This window comes from Crotalus tigris, unplaced genomic scaffold, assembly GCF_016545835.1.
Source record: "Crotalus tigris isolate CLP2741 ecotype Arizona unplaced genomic scaffold, ASM1654583v1 scf7180000018686.200002167:472752, whole genome shotgun sequence".
Taxonomy (NCBI): Eukaryota; Metazoa; Chordata; class Lepidosauria; order Squamata; family Viperidae; genus Crotalus; species Crotalus tigris.
In genome coordinates, this window is record NW_024097146.1 from 421415 (window position 1) to 442843 (window position 21429).

At 31.8% G+C, this 21429-nt stretch overlaps 1 protein-coding gene across 1 annotated transcript in view; it reads left to right on the forward strand.

Annotated features, from left to right (window-relative positions):
• Nucleotides 1–21429, forward strand: part of FAT4 (FAT atypical cadherin 4) — a 130290-nt gene that overhangs the window by 103253 nt on the left and 5608 nt on the right. The window contains exons 10-16 of the mRNA XM_039355403.1: nucleotides 553–657; nucleotides 3500–3807; nucleotides 9590–9675; nucleotides 12086–12265; nucleotides 14245–14369; nucleotides 14815–15032; nucleotides 16466–16727. Coding sequence (XP_039211337.1) covers nucleotides 553–657; nucleotides 3500–3807; nucleotides 9590–9675; nucleotides 12086–12265; nucleotides 14245–14369; nucleotides 14815–15032; nucleotides 16466–16727 — 1284 coding nt within the window. The remainder of the gene's footprint in view (nucleotides 1–552; nucleotides 658–3499; nucleotides 3808–9589; nucleotides 9676–12085; nucleotides 12266–14244; nucleotides 14370–14814; nucleotides 15033–16465; nucleotides 16728–21429) is intronic.

Below are 21429 nucleotides of genomic sequence, written 5' to 3' on the forward strand. Positions count from 1 at the left end.
TGGCCCTGGTTGCTCAGCCAACAGTCCTGAGTCCTGTAACCCATTTTTCACCAGATATCCAGGAACTCCAATATCTAGCGCGGACCTTGTTAACCCGGGCGAAATCCAAGCCAGTATGGCATTCTGCAATTTACGTCTCACCATATTTTTTATGGGAGAGACACTCTTTGTCTGACTCTTCTGATGAGACCTGTCCAGTATGGTTGAACCATAGCTCTCATCTTCCTCAGAGTACACAAGCCCCACAACCACGTCAAGGTAGTACCTCACTGGGGGATTATTATTATTATTATTATTATTATTATTATCATCATCATCATCATCATCATCATCATTCCTACTAACTACTGGGTGTAATGCCATTCCTGCCAAATTCCTATGCATGCATGAAGAGATGACTTAGGCCATTGAGTTCTGGGCAACTTCTGTTTGAGTCTTAACACTGGGATACCAATCTGATTTGTGATTGAGAGAGAAAGAGAGAGAGCTTTGAATGCAAATGTAATTAGATATAGAATGGATTTATAATAATAGATCACTTGAATATTTCAGGAAAAATCTGTGACTCCAGCATCAACTATTGTGAATGCAATCCCTGTTTCAATAGAGGATCGTGTCAAAATGGAGTGGAAGGATACTATTGTCACTGTCCATTTGGTGAGGAAGAATGTTTCTGTTTCTGCTTTATTCAGATTCACTTAGAGAACTCTACCATTCATATTCTAGTCCTTAACATAGCATACTCAAGCAATTTTTTTATTCTAAATGTAAAGCCAGGTGCTAATAATGAACACATAACAGTATTTTCCTCTATTGTACTCCAACAACTAAACTATATTCAGATTCATGCTGCATATGATTCTAAATCTCATCCTCATCAATTTGTCTAATTCCTTCTTTAACATTATTCCTGGCATTGAATTAAATTACCTGTGTTAAATTACTCTCAGTTTCCAATATTAAAAGGAAAATTTCTTCCCTGTCCTGTCTGTAGTAAACTAAATTTTATACATTATCTTTATTATGTATAATAAGCTAACTTTTTCAAATTTTGTTGATTGTTTCAGTCTAATGGTAGTTTTTGGTTTCCCTTTTTCAAAACTACATCTTTTTTTGTAGATGTGGCAATCAATAAATTGCTAAAGCAGTATAGTAAAAGGAAAGAATTTATTTTAGGAAGAAATTTAACAAACTAGCAAATTTTATAGACAAACATAAAAGCATGATTCATCAAATTTTGTCCTTTCAAGATAAGAGCAGAAATGACTAAGAAATGGTAAACCAAGTAAATAAAAGGCATAACATAAGAACATGAAAGGAAATATAACCGAATCTGGCTTATATCAGTGCAATCCTTATTCAGTTTTTTTCCAGCAGTATATCTCCACTTGTAACTTTGCCATTTCAGCATTCTCACAGCATGGACTAACCTAAACAAATTAACATAAACAAACAGTTTATCTCTGGTCAAATAGTCAACTTCATATTCCTTCTTTTTGCTATGTGCAATCTTGACCTTTAAATCATTCCAAATGCATCATAGGATTGGTTTTTCATCATTCTTTGGGATTTAAAAATGTAAATCTTGTAAATCCTGTTACAAGATTTATGTTTAAAAATATTTATAATTTCACAGTTATACAAATTTCTTGTAACGGGTTTAAGATATAGCACCATCAAACTATATAATCACTACAAGAGTTGCATCCATTTATAGGAATTGCCAGACAATAACCTTTAAAAAAATGTATGCATAAAGCCAGAAAGATGTTTTGCAGGACAAATGCTGAACATGGTAGTAATTATAGAAGAAGTCAGAAATTACTATCTTAGAATGTGAGGCTACTATGTATAGAAAATGTAAAAGAAGATACAGCATCTGGATATAATAATAAGCAAGTCTTGCATGAACTTAAAATCCAATGTTAAATTACCACTGTTCATATAAAATAGAATATGTTCCTAGGTTTCAGCTGGCTCAGTTTCCCTTCCATCCCAATATTGTTACAGAGTGAGGGAGGAGCTGGGCTCATTCCTATTGTCACAAATGATATTTGAGAGACAATACTTTATAAAATGTCCCTCCTTTGCTAATCAGAGCATAAATAATGAAGGGACTCAATTTTCTTCTTCTTAGTCCTCTAATCCAGGGGTCCCCAACCCACAGTCCATGGACTGGCACTAGTCTGTGGCATGCCAGAATCTGGGCCACACAAACAAACCCCATATACAGAGTGCAGATAGTACACAAAAGCACGCTGCTGGTGGTCTGCGGAAAACCTCTCTCCACGAAACTTGTCCCTGATGTCTAAAAGGTTGTGGGTCACTACTCTAATCTTTTTCTTTTCAGTTCTTATCCTTTCTGTTCTGTTCAAATCATCAAATTCAGCTTTCGTCAGCCCCCTTCGTTTTACTCTTATACTAATTTCTTGCACCAATATTTACTTCGACTCTTTTCTTATCCTATAAGTTGCTATCTTTAAGAATGCTATAAGGTATCATTCCTACTGGGTCCAGTAGTAAGCAAGACACTTAATTTAATACCAACTAAAGCTTTGAAAGTTTGTGCACATGCATACCCAGGTACACTTTATTACAACAGTCTATTTGGAATGTTATCAAAGGATGAATAATTATAGCAATTTTACTTGTTTGGAGGTATATTTCCAGCAACCTAAGCTTGCATATATTAAGAGATCTTTCCCACAAGATAATTCCCCAGGACTGTAAACATAACTAGTTCAAATTTCTTTAACTATCCAAATCAGAAATTAGTTACCATGCACAAATAAAAAGCAACTCAAATTAAAAAAAAAACTAAATAACTGAAGTATAAGTCAAATAACTCAAAAGTAATTCAAAATTTACTCAGGTTTTTTTTTTCAAAAAAGGTTTACTACACTCAAAAAAACCAAGGGCTCCACAAAAATAATTTATCTTTATTTGAAACTATTAATTTTATAATTAGCTTTGTACCTTTATTTCAGTTTTATTTTTGTTTAAATAGCAGCTTTGCTCTGATGATCACTAAGTAAAGTTATAAAAAAATTAAATATGATAAAACAATACTAACATTCTGAAAAAGAAACCACATAAATTAAATATAAGTCTAAGTAATTCAACCAACAAAAATTTTACTTGAACTGCAGGCCATTTTTTAAAATAGATGTTGGCATATGTGTAACAAGTTAAATACATTTTAAATTATTGACCTGGCTATGTATATTTTGAACTATGTCAAGTTATTAACTGGACATGTTTCACATACTGTAATTATAATTAAGAAAAAAACAAGCTTATTAAATCCCAATAGGTAGGTCTACATGAATTGTTTTTACATATTAAATATTATTTATGTTTATTAATATTATTTAATATTAATAAGGAAGACATATGACTGGAACATTCCCAATATTTTAGTTTTTGATAGGAACACCAACCCATGGCATTTAATTAGTTCTGTAGTGCAATACTGATGCTGATTGTGTTATTTTTACAGGTGTTTTTGGAAAACATTGTGAAGTAAATAGCTATGGTTTTGAAGAATTATCGTACATGGAATTCCCCAGTATGGATCCAAACAACAATTATATTTACATAAAGTTTTCAACTATCAAAAGTAATGCTCTTATGTTATATAATTATGACAACCAGACTGGTGATCGGGCAGAATTCTTGGCTCTTGAGATAACAGAAGAAAGGTTGAGATTTTCATACAATCTTGGCAGTGGCACATATAAACTTACCACAGCAAAGAAGGTGTCTGATGGACAATTTCACACTGTTATTGCTCGGAGGGCAGGAATGGTAAGCATTGTTTTAATGGAAATTTAAGTTCCAATTTATTTCAGGGTATTAAGTACAAATAGAGGTTTTTTTTTTTTAAAAAGCAGAATTATAGCTGAAATTGGACAAGCTTCTTTGTTTTAAGAGAATGTTCTTAAGCATTTAAATGGCTACTTCAAAAGAAAAAAAATAAAATGAGAATAATTAATGAAGGGGATTAATGACTACCCTACTCTAATTAATTGGTGCACTTGGGTGGAATAATTACTGAAGTCTAATTAAGAGATAATTTTAATTCTTTGGATAACACAAGGACATAAACCATTGCATCTGAAGACTATATCATTAGCATTTATCTATTTTTTTAAAAAAAGAAATCAATAAGAATTGGAACAAACTGTACAGTAAACTATTTTTTCATGGATTATATCTCCAAGCACTTCAATTTGACAAAATTTGTTTTGTTAGGGAAATTTTTAAACTTACAGTAACTTGCTTTAAGTTAACCATCACCAACAAATCAATTATTCTTTTTCATCACCAGCAAGAATAGGATAATTATGTTTTAAACAGAATATCAAATAAAGTTTGATAGCACATGAAATAGTACATCTTATTATTTTAAAACATAGAATAATATCCCTACTAATCAATAATGATTAATATTACCAAAATAAATGTATATTATAGGAATCTGCATAATTTTAAAGCATAGTATATACAAGGCAAATTATAACAAGGTTAGAGCTACAAGTTCTGGGTTTTTCCATTAACTAAAACAAGTAGGAAATCCAGAATCTACACTAAAATATAGTCTAACAAATCAGAACGTATTCAGTGATGGAAAAAAAAAGAATATTAGCACAGTTGTGGACACAATAGTATATTAAAGAGAAAAATAATAGTTTGCCAATGTTTTATTATTCAGCATCATATCTTTGTATGCCAAAAGCAAGTTGGACAGATATAAAAAAATAAAGTGCCAAAATTTAAGTGCTATATCAATTTAAAAAAAATTGCGGAGGGGGGTAAATCACAATGACTTTTCATCTTTATGTTATTGAAAGAATAACCTTTAGAAAAGGTTGTACAACTGTTGAAAGGTTATAACCCTTTCATAAACTTTAGAAAAGTGGACCTATAATTAATTCTCATGTTATTCCATGAATGTATTATTACATCTTCTTTATGAGAATAGTAGTGCCAATCTTTTAGAAGCCTTATGCACATCTGTATAGAACAGTGTAAGTTTGCCTTTGACTTTAAAAAGACTTTGGATGAAATAAGAGATCTCTGCAATAATCAACAACTTTTGAAACATTCACATATTATGCAAAAATAACTATTTAAAGGTATACAGATAGTCCTTAACTTACAACTGGTCCCTTAGCAACCATTCAATATTAAGATGGACCCCCAAAAAGGTACTTACAACTCTGATTTGAAGTTCTGACAGTTGTCTCCCCCACAATCAAGTGTCTGCATTTTGGATACTTGACAACCAGCCTGCGTTTATGGCTGTTTGCAGCATCCCATGGCCACATAACACAATTTATGATATTTTTTGCAAGAAACTAGCATTCTGGTTTCCAGGAAAAAATACTCATTGCAGACAATGGTTCGCTTTATAACCATAGCGTTCACTTAACATCTGCGAATTTGTTTAACAACCATGATTCTCTTAACAACTGCTGCAAAAAAATAAGAAAATCAGCTTCGCATGTGATAACCTGATTAAAGACTAGCAGGACTTACAACTGTAATTCCAGGCTCAATAAGCAAGGATGCATATTAGTTCTATTATTCAATTCTTTTACAAAATTACAATGATTCAGATAAATAATCCAGTAAATAATTAAATAACATATTGTTTTACTTTCCTGCCATGATAAACAGAGCTATTTTTGTCTTCCTATATGCAGATGGGACAGTCATTCTCTTTCAGCCATTCAGTTTCAGTGTTTGAAATGAAGAATGCTTCTGATTCATTTCAGCCAGGGAAATTTATTGGGAAACCTGGAGTATACCATAATGAGATTAGGCATTCTGTTTGACTAACCGTAATTAGTGAAGAAAAAATAAATTGTTGGCCTGCTCTTTTCCCCAGCAACCTTTTCTAATTTGTATCCACAGATGTGTATTTCCAGTATAATCTTCATATAACTTTATATCCTTCATAAATCTGTAAGCTGGAAACATGGTTTAATTTAACAAAGAAATGTTAAAAAGTAATAATAATAACTCACTATTTGTTTGTCTTCTGGACTAACTTCATTTCTGTGCTGGATCTTTTTTCCCTCTCTATGTTTTCAAGTGCAAAATACAAGGAAATTGTCATGTAAATCATTTTTATCATGGGTAATGATTTTTATCATTACTCCATAAAAAATAGTTCAGCATCCAGATGACAAAAAATTGTGAAACAACTTTTTAATGCATCTAAAACTTGCCATTTCCTACAAAACTTTTAGAATTCTGGGACAATTGATAAAATTATTAACTTGTTAGATTTATTTATTTATTTTAAAATTTATTTGCTGCCCATCTCGTACTTCAAGCTGACCATGAGTAGAAATACATTGAGGTTTGAGATACACAGTACAAACTCATAACTGAAGAGGTAACACTACCAAATTATCTACAAAAGTAATGAGTAAGAACAGTTAACTATCATTAGACATTTGAATTTTATGAAATCAGATTCAAGTAAACTATGGTTTCAAATAACTCTACCTTCAGATACATTTTATATATTTTACAGAATATTTAGCAATATAAAAATTCATAGATAACACTAATGTGTGCGAAGGAAGTCAGGAAATATGGCTAATTCTACTTTTTTGTAAAGTTACCCATCCTTTTTAACCAAAGAAACCAGGTGTTTTGAGCCTCTTGTCCCATTCAGATTTCTGTTCAGGGCTGTTGCCTTTTATCTGACCATTCTTTGACTATGTCTTGTTGCCCTTTCTCCCATGGTCATTTCCATGTACCATTATAGTTGGTAATCCAGTTGAAATGCAAAATGTTCCCATTTGAAAAAAATCTTCTTGTTAATTTGTATAGACACTCAGATACTTTGGATATTGAGTTGGATGGCATATAAATTTAATAATAAGCAAATAAATAATACTAATTATTTAATTGTAGTGATAGTACCATTTTGCATCTAATATTCTGTTTGATTTTCTTATCTATATATTTACTTGCATTCAGTTCAGTTCTTTGTAACAGTCACTGAACATTATACAGATAACATGCAGTATATACCAAAAAATCATCTTGTGTATGCCTTCAAAAATTATGAAGGTAACCTACTAAAATGCAGGAGAAATAAGGGACTGCAGTTTTCCATTAAGCAGATCAAGGTGTGAACAGATTTAAGGCTATTGATCAGGATTATTAATTGAACTTCAGTAGTATATTGTAATGTATAGAATCAGAATCTTTTTTATCAATTCTGATTCAGCATATTTCTAGCCCAAGGTCAACAGCAAGTTGGAAGAACATCCATATTGTAGCAATTTCCTCTTATTATTTTCATCCAAAAGGACTAATAAAAAACAGCTTTAATAAAATTAAAGATATTGGTCCATCTGAATCAGGTTTGGCAATCCTATTTCAGTGTGGAATGAAACATTTAAATGATAGCTGAAATAGTTTCCTGTATGATTTAGACCAGTGGTTCTCAACCTGTGGGTCAGGACCCCATTTGGGGTCGAACGACCATTTCATGGGGGTCACCAAACAACACAGTCCACCATTTTCCCCCCTTTTCCTTAGCTGTGCTACTCCCTTTTATTCTATTGGCTTTTGAAAGCTAATAGAATAGACTCTCTTGAATAGAGTCTAATTCTATTGGCTTTCAAAAGCCAATAGGAATTGTCCAGGCTGTCTCTGCCCTGCTGAGCCCGCCAAAAGTCCCATTCTGCAAATGGTGCTGCACCAGTTGAGTGGTCCTCAGCTTACAATCAGTTGAGTAGTCCTCGACTTACGACCGGTTGGGGGTCACGGCATTAGAACCACTGATTTAGACTGAATAACATAAAACTTCTTAGACATGAAAGATATATGGCCATTATATTTTACTGGGACTTTTTAAAAAATCAGCACAGATATTTCTAGCTTGATTATGTGTCCACTGTTGCTCCAGATTAGGTTTCTTGGTTTGTTTGCAATTTTCCTTACAATGAAGTTTCGGCAAACTGTTCTACCAAAAAGATAATCGGGATCCTAATCAGCTTCTGAATCTTAATTGGGTCCATGATAAAATAAACGTATCATCTTTGAAAGCAAGATTGCATAATTTTTAATTGTAGATTAGGGCATGTTTCACTTTATCTAAACAGTTTCACATAGATTGATATGAACATTAAATAGCCATGGAGCATTAAATTAACATCAGTTTTTTTTTTCTTTGTCATGTAAGTGTTACAGACTGGTACAATATGAGGACTTTGTTTGCTTCTAGAAAAAAAAAAAGCAGAAAATTTGCTCACTTCATTTTATGTTTTTATCCTTGCATTGATGCAAAATCCTTGGTATACCTGACCTCTTCAATTTGTGTTTAAATCATCATATGTGATATAAGAAGTCCTTGATACAAACTATGTACCTCAAGTGCTCTGCTTCACAGAGAGAAAACCACATAAACATACTTTTTTTGATGAACAGGAACATAGTCTTTTGCCTATAGAACCATTAAGATTAATAAGTATCTATGTATTGGGCATGCTGTATTAACTGCTATGTATTTTTTCTTTCCATTTCTGCTGTAACTTCAAAATACACATTTACCTAATATTAATAATATCAACAGAACTTAATGGGATTTACTTTGAATGGATATGCATAGGAGTAGTCAGAGGACTTATAATATTTTCTGGAAGGCTGATGGCACAGACAACAAAACAGTAATTTAAAATGTGTGAAGTTATTTTTTTCTTCTTTTGAGGTAATACCTCAGTTTTTAAATATGTTCAGCAGATTGCAGGATTTCTGATGTTTTTTTTTCTTTCTAAAAATGGTTCCATCAATTTTCAGCAATAAAATTCAGAGAGAGCTGTAAGCTTGAGGACATCATACAATTATGGAATACTTCTTATCCAGTATTAACATATAGGGTTATAGAATAAACTTTCTAGGAATAAAGGAATACATAGGTTTTGTCAGGTGAATATTACATTTATTGTTGACAGCTAATAATGTGTGTGTGTGTGTGTGTGTGTGTGTGTGTGTGTGTGTGTGTGTGTAGGTCTTTGGTTATTTGGGTTTTCTCCCACGTCAAATTGGAAGTGTCTTGGCGATGTTTCAACGAAGTCTCATTCGTCATCTTCAGGCTGGTGTTTTCGGCTTCGGGCTTCTAGGAGCAATCGTGATCTTCAGGCTGGTGTTTTCGGCTTCGGGCTTCTAGGAGCATTGCTCCTAGAAGCACGAAGCCGAAAACACCAGCCTGAAGATGACGAATGAGAATTCGTTGAAACGTTGCCAAGACACTTCCAATTTGACGCGGGAGAAAACCCGAATAACCAAAGACCTACATACAAACACCCGTGAAAACCTCAGATATATATATATATATATATATATATATATATATATATATATATATATATATACATACATACATACATACATACATACACACACATTAATAAATAGTATTTCTTTTATAAAGAAATGCATTTTGGAAACAGACCATCCCAAATCTAATTGTATTTATTAAATAGTGGAATATTTAATATTAAAATAATTGAAATTTGATTGATTGCTATGTATAAAGCAGAATGCTATTCTTGTTTTGTAGGCAGCATCCTTGACTGTGGACTCTTGCTCTGATGAACAGGAACCAGGTTATTGCACTGTTAGCAATATGGCTGTGTCTAGTGATTGGTAAAGATAATTTCCTTTCATTTTTCACTAATAGGAAATTTGACATTATACACTCTGATCCAAAAGAGATAAAAGACTGTTTTGAATAAGGATAAGATATAAATCTGAACTCATATAAATTATTAATTCAGTTAGTGGAGAAACCAAAATGCCATATTTTCTTCATTCCTTTCTTTTTAGAAATGACTAGAGTTAATATCTGCGATGAAAATGTCAGAAGTACAGGTATTCCTCATTGTATGACCTTTTGTTTAGCAAAGTCTCTGAAGTTAAGATCATGACTGCAATTCAGGCACTTGGCAATGACATGTATTAATGAATGTTGCATTGTCTGAGGCTCTTGTGATCTCTATTTGTAATCTTCCCAGCTGGCCTCTGACAAGTCAATGCAGAAAACTGTATTTACTTAATGACTAAGTGATTCACTTAATAATTGCAGCAAAAAAAAGTTTGAAAAATCAGATGTAGTCACATGATGGCTCAATGACTGCATTATTTAGCAAATAAAGTTCAGTTTGAGGACTATACTTACTGTCAAGCTCTATGACCAGTACAAAATTGCTTTATACCAACTACTTAAATAGATTAAATTTATGTATAATTAACCAAATTCTGCGTTATTAGTTTGAGCTGGCAACCTTACTGTTATGAATAATCTATATCAGGAGTATTCAATGATAGAGTATTCATTAAATGTTACTACGAATCAGTTATGTCCACTAGGTGCTTGATAGATGTTAATCAAATATAATTAAAATAATGAACAAATATCTATAATTTTACTCATCAGAAAAGTGAATTTGTAAAGCAACAGGTAAGGATTTTTTTAACTCTGTTTGAAGATGAAACATGAATAGGTTAATAGCCATTTAGAGTCAGAAGTTCACATTAGAGTGAATAGAGGTCAGCAGGAACTACACTTTTAACAGAAGTGTCCTAAGACATCAAAAATGACAAGGTGACAGAAATTTAAACAAATCTCCACCCTTATTTACTGTATGTTAAAAAGAAGTGGGGCTTTGATTACTTCATTTGAGCTTCCCTCTTGAGTGTTTTGACACACCACTGAATATGGTGTCCTTTAGTTTTTCTTCCCAATAATATCCAGCATTTGCCGTAGTTTCATATTCTGAGTATCAGAATCATTTTCTCTGCTCCAATTTGCTTTTATATTATGGCAAAACTTTTAAAAATAAAAGTGAAAATTTATCATGCAAAAATTTCTGCTTTGTCAGACTAATAGATGCTGGATTTTCAGAAGAAAATTCTCTGGAATCTAGTTTGATATGATATAATATCTTGACATAATTGTTATTTCCAAAAATGTTACATATGTACGTACATACATACATACATACACCATACATACATATATACATATATACATAGATGTATATATACATTTATATATATTCCAATAATATCATAATGACAACCAATAATATGGTTGACATCTGCTGTCTACAATGATCTACTGTAAGAACAAGCTCACTGTCATGTTTATTAAAATGTTCTTTCATACTCATACCTGCACTCTTCAATAAGAAACTAAGCTTGTTTGATCTCAGTAAATGCTTTCTGTTGAAAAAGTCCCCAATAAATTATGACTACACTAAACGATAGTCTCAAAAGAAGTCTGCATTGCAACAACATAATTGTGTGAATTTTTTGAAATCAGTGTTTTTCTTCTATGTAACACATTGATACTTGATTTTAGAAGCGGTATATATGGATTAAATGCATAAGAAAAGATATCTATGACTATGTACATAAAAATGGCTTGAAATCATTGTCATTAATGGCTTGAATTAAATTTAATATTTTAGAAGTAGTATATATGGGTTAAATTCATAAGAAAAAATATTGATGACAATGTACACAAAAATGGTTTGAATTAAATTTAATATTTTAGAAACAATATATATGGATTAAATTCATCAGAAAAGATATTTATGACAATGCACACAAAGATGGCTTGCAGTCATCTTTATGTACATTAAATTTGTGTGAAAAATTTAATATAGCTATACCAATTAAAATTTAACCTATTAAATATTATTTACTTGCATTCCTCTTTCAAAATTAATTTCATTGTTGACTTGCAGTATCACTAAGAATCAAGATTTGGAAAGGAGAGATATATTTCTTAGTAAAAGATTTGTTATAGTTACTGTTCAATGTCCAAACTCAATCAAAATTAAAAATGAAATTGGCATATATGCAACATAATATTTATGTTGACTGAAAAAATAGCCTAGTACAGCTTTCTTTCTATGTAAATACATGGAGGAAATTTTGTACTTGATTTAAATAGTTTTTTGTAAGTGATGTTTTTGTCACAAAAATTACAAATTTGCTTATGTATAATTTGCTTATGCTCATTATTTATTTCATTTTTCCCACTCCATAGGACTTTAGACGTACAGCCAAACAGAGTAACCATTGGAGGTATCAAATCGCTAGACCAAGTCCTTCAAAGAAAAGGACAAGTGGAAAGCCATGATTTTGTGGGTTGCATAATGGAATTTGCAGTCAATGGACGTCCCTTGGAACCAAGCCAAGCATTGTCAGCTGAAGGAATCTTAGATCAGTATGTCATTCTTTGATCAGTATAAAAAACCAGATGTTTAGTTGTCATGCTTTTTTATAGTTGTTATAGGTTGTAACTTTATTGTGCTATAAATCATATGTCATATAAATCATAAATCAATTACTGTATGTAATTTCCTAGATTTTTTTGCATTTGCTTCTCTAACTTCACTGTCAGGTATCAGACTGGATGCTCTATCTATTGTTTTTTAGTTTTTGTGCCTTTTGTATTTAATTTTAGTGCCATTTTCCACCACGTTTCTTACTTTTCATTACAATAGCTGCAAGAACATTTACACTTCAGCTGTTAGAGGAGCTGTTAGAGTTAGTAATGTTTTTTCTCCAATTTTTAAACCACACTTATTTTCTTTCTATCCAGCATTCATTCAAGATGCAGGCTCCTTTGCTAATCTGGATTCAGTCTGTTATGCCATGGACTATAACTTTTTAATAAGTGTATTGCATGATGACAATAAGATGGTCTGGGATTTCCATTGTTCTAAGCACTTTCCACGGCTTGGTATTGATCATACTGTGAAAATAAGTTGGCTTTCTATTTTCATTTTAGCTTGACTTTCTATGGACTCTTTTCCACAGTCATTGTCTAGTTACATCTTTATGGTATAATTAAGCTCTTCCAGTGTCTTATATCAATAATATAATCAATTTGATGACCTAACATTTGACAAAGTATAATATGACCTAAAGAAGCAAATTGATTAGGCTTCCATGATCTTTTTGCATGTATAAACATAAGCTTATAAACTAGTCTTTATCGCTTTATCAATTTGTATGCTGTCCAAATCACCAAGGTAAATCTAGCTATCTATTTATTCTTAATGAACATTTAAAAGGATTGGACAAAGGAGATAATAAGAAAAATATCTTATGTCAAATTTAAGGCTAGGAGTATGACATAACTCTAATTTAACCATGCATTTTAAAAAAATAGTTTCGAGATTTTGATATTCTACTTGTTTTCTTCAATAACTCAATTCAATCCCTACTAAAACATAGAAAGAACTAATATATTTTGGATTAACTTGTACTCAGTTATCACAATCATCACTGTAACATAATCTTATACTAAGGCAGTTCAATCCTTAACAGCATTTTGGATTAAAATTACTGCACAATTCATTAGGTAAGAGTTTATCCTTAAAAAATCGGAGCATCAGTGTGGCTTGGATAAATATTTTTTTTCTTTTAGGGACTACAGGAAACATTATGATATGAGAGAAAGCAGAGAGTAGTTATCATGAGCTGTTGTGAAATAACCAGTATCAGGAATTCCAGGAATATTTATAAGACTAGGCATACTTTTTCAGTATTCTCTGCATTGAAGATAAAAATATTATAGCTATATATGAAGTCAGTGAAACTAGGCAATGTCTTAATCAGGAAAACTTGCAATAGAACTATACAGATGATTTTTTGCTATTAGAGGTATTAAATCTGAGCTATACTTTCAGTTCCTTCAATCAGAGGATGTAGCTGTATGTTCCTTTCATCAAAGCAATCATCTTAATAAAGCTTCAATATAATTTTTTTTCTTAGCCACTTTCCAGAAAAGAAAAGAGTATAAATTATATTCTACATTAAGAAAATAATAAACTTACTTTGGCTTCTATTTGAGCATTGGCATTACTGATTAACATCGTATGTGATGACCCAAAAGTGGCTTCTTTTTATTTTATTCTCTTTTTTCTTTAGATATTATCATCTCCCTTTGGCACAGTTTCCTCTGAGGGCGAATAGTTTATTATAAATGCTATGCTCCCTGATAAATAATCAAATAGTGTTTGATTTTTCTGTTAATTAAATAATGTGTCTGGGGAAATCTAAGTTCAAATTCCTATAAAACCTAAAAATGTCACAAGACAAGAGACCATATGTATTTTCCCCATCTGCATAAAGAAATGGAGTAGGTGGATGCACATATATTGGCTCAATGGCAATTAAATTATTTTGTTTATTTAGGTGTCCTAGACTGGAAGGAACTTGTACTATTAACCCTTGTCAACATGGGAGCACATGTGTGGATCACTGGTCATGGCAGCAATGTATTTGTAAAGAAGGGCTGACAGGAAAACACTGTGAAAAATGTAAATATAATGTTTATTTCCTTTTTTGATAACATACACGGAAGGAATACATAATGCTTGGATTCATTGTTATAACATATAGAAAGTAAAATATTATACAAGTATTTCTACAAGAAATCAACAATTTTTAAAAAAGACTTAATATATAGTTGCAGATATTTTACCACTTTTATTTAGTTCTTTTATCCTAGTATTTAACCAGGTCATATTGCATAAAATAAGAGAACGTGTTATGCAATAAAAGAGAATGATAGAATCCATTTTTCTTTATTATTAAAAAGTAAAAAAACAGATTTTGGGTTTTTTGTAACTATATAGAATCATTTTCTGCATAGTTGAATTGTTTTAAAATTAGTATCTATAATTTTTCATCAGGAAAAGGGCTGAAGGCAAACTGTAATGACAAGAATTTATTAATGTCTTTATTTGTCCTTATTTGTTTTAGATCTTACAGCTGACACTGCCTTGTCCTTAGAGGGCAAAGGCCGTCTTGACTATCATATGAGGCAAAATAGAAAATGGGAGTATATGATGAGATATTACACGGGAAATGCCATTATGGACTCTCGAAGTATGGATAATCTGGAAGTGAAATTCAGGACAAGAAGTAAAAGTGGAGTATTATTCCATATTCAGGAAAGCAGCAACTATACTACTGTGAAGGTAAATAGATTTGATTAGGCAGCTAATTATGAAATATTCTTTGTGTACCGTATTCTGAATTCATGCTAATAATTTTAGCTTAGAAAGACCAGAATGTTGACTAGTGCTGGGCAGAGCTCCAGCTACTAAAACAGCTGAATGATTTGGATTTTGATCAGTTTTGTCTTGCAGGTATTTGAATGGTAGTTGGAACAATATTAACTGCATATATTCTTAATGAAACGTTACACACTACAGTTTCTTTTTAACATTTCCTTTTATTTTCTTATTCAATTCCTATAAAAACATCATGTTCAAATTTAGAATTTTTTAAGCATACTAAAACCTAAGTCAATTTTCATACTAAACTTTGTCTTCAGACAAAAAAAAGTTATATTGAGTTCTAGTTAGACATTTTATCAATACACAGTAAAATAGATTGATGATTGATTAAGAAGAGAAAGCAATGGCTTCAATTCTTACTAATGGCTTCAGCCATATTTGCACCATGTCTTTAAATTGGCCCTGGTTTGTGTTCAGGTCACTTCTAAACTAGAAGGGGAAAAAAAGAGGGGGAGACATTTGGCAATACCTTGCAAGAAAATAACCATGTCTTCCTATGGAAATCTTATTTCTATATAAAACTGAAATAAGCTGTCCATTCTGAGTTATTGATATATTAGCCATATCTAGAATACAAAATTACTTTATATGCAGCTTTAAAAATGCTTTTTTGATTCCCTTTTATAATGAATAATAGAATGGAACAATGGTAATAACATCTCCCTTGTAAACAGAAGGTTACTGGTTTAAAAAACAGCATATTTTTAAAAATTATTTGATTTGCCCGAGGTTTCCTTGTCCATGTGTCTCTCTATGTGTGCCTGTTTTAGTGTTCAGTACAACATTTCATTGTTTTTGTTTAATTTTCAGACACTCAGCAAAGAAACGTTTCACCTCAAGTGTCTTAAAAAATGATGAAATGTTGCTCTAGTCAATTTATTTTAAAAAATAGAAAAGCACAGCGAGCCAGCAGTAGTTATATCGGTAATGTAGACAACTAAACATTTGATAATGAGAATGCATAACGGCCTTGTAGAACACAAGCCAATGTTTTTAGGGACCTGATATTCATGATTGATGAGTGCTGATGTTAGTTTTAAAAGCTTGTATAATATTCTACATATGGGTTCCATTTCTGTGGAATAAATTTGGAATAAATTTATCTGTGGAATAAATTTGGAATAAATCAACACAATTTTGAGTAATACATATAACTGTTCATAATTGTAGAACACATAATTACTTGAATTGCATAATGTTTGTGGAAAAATTGGAATAATTTTGTCCTGCAGTGACTTGTGTGATCACACTAAAAATTGCTGTAGCATTCAAAGCATTGTACACATTATAGGCATTTACTTTTTAAACATTTCTCTTTTTTTTAATTGCAGATAAAAAATGGCAAAGTGCAGTATGTTTCTGATGCTGGAGTAGGTGGAAAAGTGGAAAGAAGTATTCCTGAAGCCTATGTTTCTGATGGTCACTGGCATCTTCTATTAATTGAAAAGAATGGGACTTCCACAAAGATAACAGTTGACAAGATCCATACTCGAAACATTCTACACATCACACAAGATTTTAGAGGACTAAATGTCTTGACAATTTCTCTTGGTGGCATTCCAGTTAACCAGTTTTCTAGAAGCAATGAACCAGGTAAGAAGAAAAATAATAACATGAATGGTCAATCACAGATAAGGGATATACTGTAACAATAATACAAATGCAGAAGCAATTAATACAAGGCTATCTTAATTTAAAATAGCAGAGGGACTGAATAAACATCCAAAGTTTCAGAGTCCATTTATGCATTATATAAGATTCCTGTTCTTCCCAGAATCTCTATGGAAATTGAAATCCTGAAATACACTGGTCCTGAATTGCATCATAATAGTGTAACAAAAATATTTTTTAAAACTTATTCTGTATCCAAAAATGGGGCAGAATTTATTCATTCCTTTTTTTAATTTTATGATGTTTTGGAATATTCAGTAGTGCACTTAATCTTTTCAGCAACGATCTTCTAATAACTCATTTAACCAGAAGCATACATTATAATTTTTAATCAGCATATGATATTAGTAAATTTGTTTAATCTTCTATACTGTGCTAAATCAGCTTATTTGTTATTCTATTTTTTCCTGGTTTATTTTTAAATATATCAAATTAACTCATATTAAGATACTAAGGACTAATAAAAGCAGTATAAATGATATTTTAGATTTATTTATATTAAAATTATTTATTTTAAGGAATTTTCACCAAATATAGGAACTTGTCTGTTGTAATTTTAGTCTTCTTTTTCACTGGGTACAATGTTAAATCAACAGTAACCTCAATTTTTATGAGGTGTCATGTGAATAAAACCAACATTCCCTCTAACACTGGAAATTTTTAAGAACAAATTGGACAACCATTTGTCTGAAATGGTATAGAGTTTCCTGCTTGAGGAGGACTAGAAGGTCACTTCCAACTCTGTTATTCTGTTAACATATATTGATTACTCAAATTATATCTACTACTTTAACAGGCAATAAGCCTGTGGACTATTTCTTTTTCAATGTAATGGATGTTCCATGTTAAAAAGCTACAGGAATCTGGGCTTTTGGTTTTGCTCAGTAGTACAGCAGCCGAGGGATTGCGGGGCTTCACACCCTATGGCCGATTTCTTTCTGTTAGGGGACCCTAAATTCGCCCTGGAGAGGCAACATTGAAGGAGGGGAGCCGCACCAATTGCGGAGAGACAGTGGTCAATCTGGTCATTCAGGGAAAGCCCTCCAGAAACCAGCAGAAGAAAGGCTAGCTTCAGTCCAGAGTTTAGCCCAAGCTACAAGCAGCCAAAACAAAAAAGCATTAATTCAAGCTTGATCATAAACAACATGTTTGTAACTGGGTAAGAATATCAATTCTCTCTTTTCTACTTGATAACTGATTTCCTGGGGGAAAAAACCCAAGAAGCAAAACTCCTCTGAAAGTGAGAAGGAGGAGGACTCTTGCCCCACCCTCCCACACAAGGAAGCAGTGAATTAAACTTTTATGGGGGACAGAAATATATTGAAATGAAATAAATATAAGACTTAAATCTGAATAAGTTTGAAATTGGTGAATTTGTTAAGATTTTCTTTTCAGAAGATTATTGATGAAAACAGAAGAAAGTAATTGTTTGTTTTAAAAACTGAAAAAATGAACTGGTGCTGACATCCAGTGGTGGATGAAAATGTAAAACTATAGTTATTCTAATAAGGAATTGACAGAAAGCCCAGAAAAAGATAAGTTGTTTTTGTCACCTTCAGTGTCTTAACTAAACAGAGAACAGCTGTAACAAAGAAAAGAAAACATTTTGGGCTACCTACAAGGTGAGAACTATAAATCTTAAAAAAATTGACTGTCCTGGATTATAAATACTTTTTGAACTGTGACTCTAAAGCTGTTTTCAGAGAAAGGAAAACTTTGACTTTTGGCTATCATGGAACATTAGAAATCTGCAGAAAGAACATATCAAGAAAAAGAAATATTTTCCAAGAGGAAATGTATGCTATGTTGCAACTGATTCAAATGACAATGATTTCAAACCACAAGGAAATTAAAAACAACTTTGAAAATATAAATGAACACTTCTTCAATTTAACCTTATAACAAAAAACTCTCATAAAATAAAAATAATGAATGATCATATAAAGCAGACAATGGCACATAAACCAGAGGAAAGAGATTTAAAGATGGAACCCAACAATAGAAGGAATTATGACTTAACCCAGGCAGAGAAAAACTTGCAGGAAATATTGGACATGGAAAAGATAATCTATTCTTCAAGATTGCAAAATAAGTCTGAGGACAAGAAAAAAAGATTTGACAAAATAGATTATAGATCTATCAAGACAACTACGAGAACTTGAGAGACAAAAATGATAAGAGAAATTAAGAGAGAGAGAAAGAAAAAGATTTTCAATGAATACGAAGGGCAAAACCCTCCCACAAAAACATCTTACTGGATTTGTCTCCTGTACCTACAACAACATCTACAGGACTATGGGAAGACTTTTTGGTTCAGTGGAGCCTACTGATTAGGAAAGATGTTTGGCAAAAAAAGGGCTAAAGTAAAATTAAGAAATTAGATGATGGGATTTATTAGATGGAATATCTAAAGATTAAACACTTTTTGAATATGCTTGGATATAAATGTATTTTAGTTTAAGAGGGATGGACCCCTCAAGTAACACAGTATTTTTTCTTCTTTTTTATGATATGAGAAATATAAAGATGTTTATATGAGGAAAATGCTTTAGATACTTAAGTGTAATTGATCTTGAGAAAATCTCAATTGATAAAAAAGTTCTGAATAGATTCAAAAGATTAGATGATTGAATTTATTAGATTAAACATTTATTTGAACACGATTAAAAAGAATAGAAAAATTCTGGATATAAATGTATCTTAGTTTAAGAAGGACATGTTTCTCAAGTAGTATACTATTTCTTCCTTTTTTTCTTTTTTCTTTTTTATAAGATATGAGAAATGTAAAATTGTTGGGATGGCTTGTATGAGGAAACAGACTTAAATATTTAAGTGTAATTAACTCTGAGAAAAGTTTAACTCGTAAGAATGTTTTGAACATTGCAGGGAAAATAAATCTAAATAAGAACTTTGAAAACAAGGTCTTTGATGAGGTAATTAAGATGATTAATTAGAAAAGCAGCTTTATTTTGATATGATTGTTAAACATTAGAAAAAAATTTCATATTCAATTGTTATCTATCAAAATACTAAGAAATGTACCAATTTAAGTTTGGTAAAAGAGAATATTATTGGAAGAAATGAAAATCAAAGAAAGCTACTATATGGATTATGGAATTATAGAAATTAACTGTTATTGATTGTTTTTAAATATAAACTCAGACAACATGCTGTTTACCAAATATTAAGGTGACTATGTTTGTATGTATATATATATATATATATATATATATATATATATATATATATATATATATATATATATATGCACTTCATATGGTATGCCAAAGATTTACAGAAAGTTATAACTCCATGAATTTATATGTTCATAAATATCAGCATACTAGGCAAAAATTAGTATATAACAGTTCAAGATATATACAAAAATATTAGAGAAAAACACATCTGAATAAAAATGTTCTGGGCAATTTCCCCACTGCATTGTAAAAATTTCTTAGTAATCATCTCTTTAAATCATATTGCAAATCCCTAAAGCTACTTGAAATACTTATGAAACCTAGAGATATTATTCTTCATTTCAATCACAATTCAAGAGGTAGCATTGTCTTTTTTTTAATTAACAAGGCATTGAATGCCTAAAATAAATAGAGTTTGTTATTAGTGTTATGCAGACTTAATGATACATGGATGATTTGATTTAGTCCATGACATGCATAGTAGCTCATCTGTGTTCAGAAAGATTTAAAGATCATATAATACAATATTGTTTAATCTTGATGCCATATATACACATATATGCAGATATCAGCTCAATTATTATCTAGTTTCTATTTGTTGGCATATTGAATGCTTATTTGTATATAGCTGTCATTGTGGACACTCCTAGATACCTTTCTGCCAAAGTATATTCCCAGTTCAGCTCAGATTCCTTTGCTTAACCTGTATTAGTGTTTGAGATAAAGACTACTCCATTTGGGCTGGCTAGTTGTGAACTAATTATGATACTTATCCCTGAGGGCAACCACAAGAGGCAATAGCAGCAGCATAGCTTTATTATTTAATCCTAATATAATATGTACTCCTTCATCTAATACAAGAGTCCCCAACCCCCAGACCGCAACCCACCTCCAGGCCTTGAGCTGCTGGGAAATGGCTGTGGACATGGTGGGTGAGTGCATATTTGCATGCATCCCCACTTGCACAAACCGTGGGTGAGCATGTGCATGCATACTCCATTTGGTTGGGGGCAAGCGTACTTGCCTGTCACTTGTGCAAATGGAGCTGCATTTACGCATGCTTACATGGAATCATCCCCTCTACCCCCCCCCCAGCTGGTCCACAAAGATGAAAAAGTTGAGTAAGTCTGATCTATATGTACTCCTTTAATACAATTTTAGTACAAATCATTAGAGATATTCATGGCTGATCATCAGATCAATGGCATGTAGTTTGGTAAAGGGATCACTAATGGCAAGCCACAAGAAGGTAACTTGGACCATTCCTCTCTTTAGACATTGTCAGACTTATACTGAGTAGATGTTAAATGAGTAGCTGATTTCCATGATGGCCCATGGGATTTCAACCTTGTGACAGACTGTACAGTATTCTGGTGAATAGGGAGGACCTTTGTGTTGATCATCCTTCACCATAGCTGGTTGAGAGC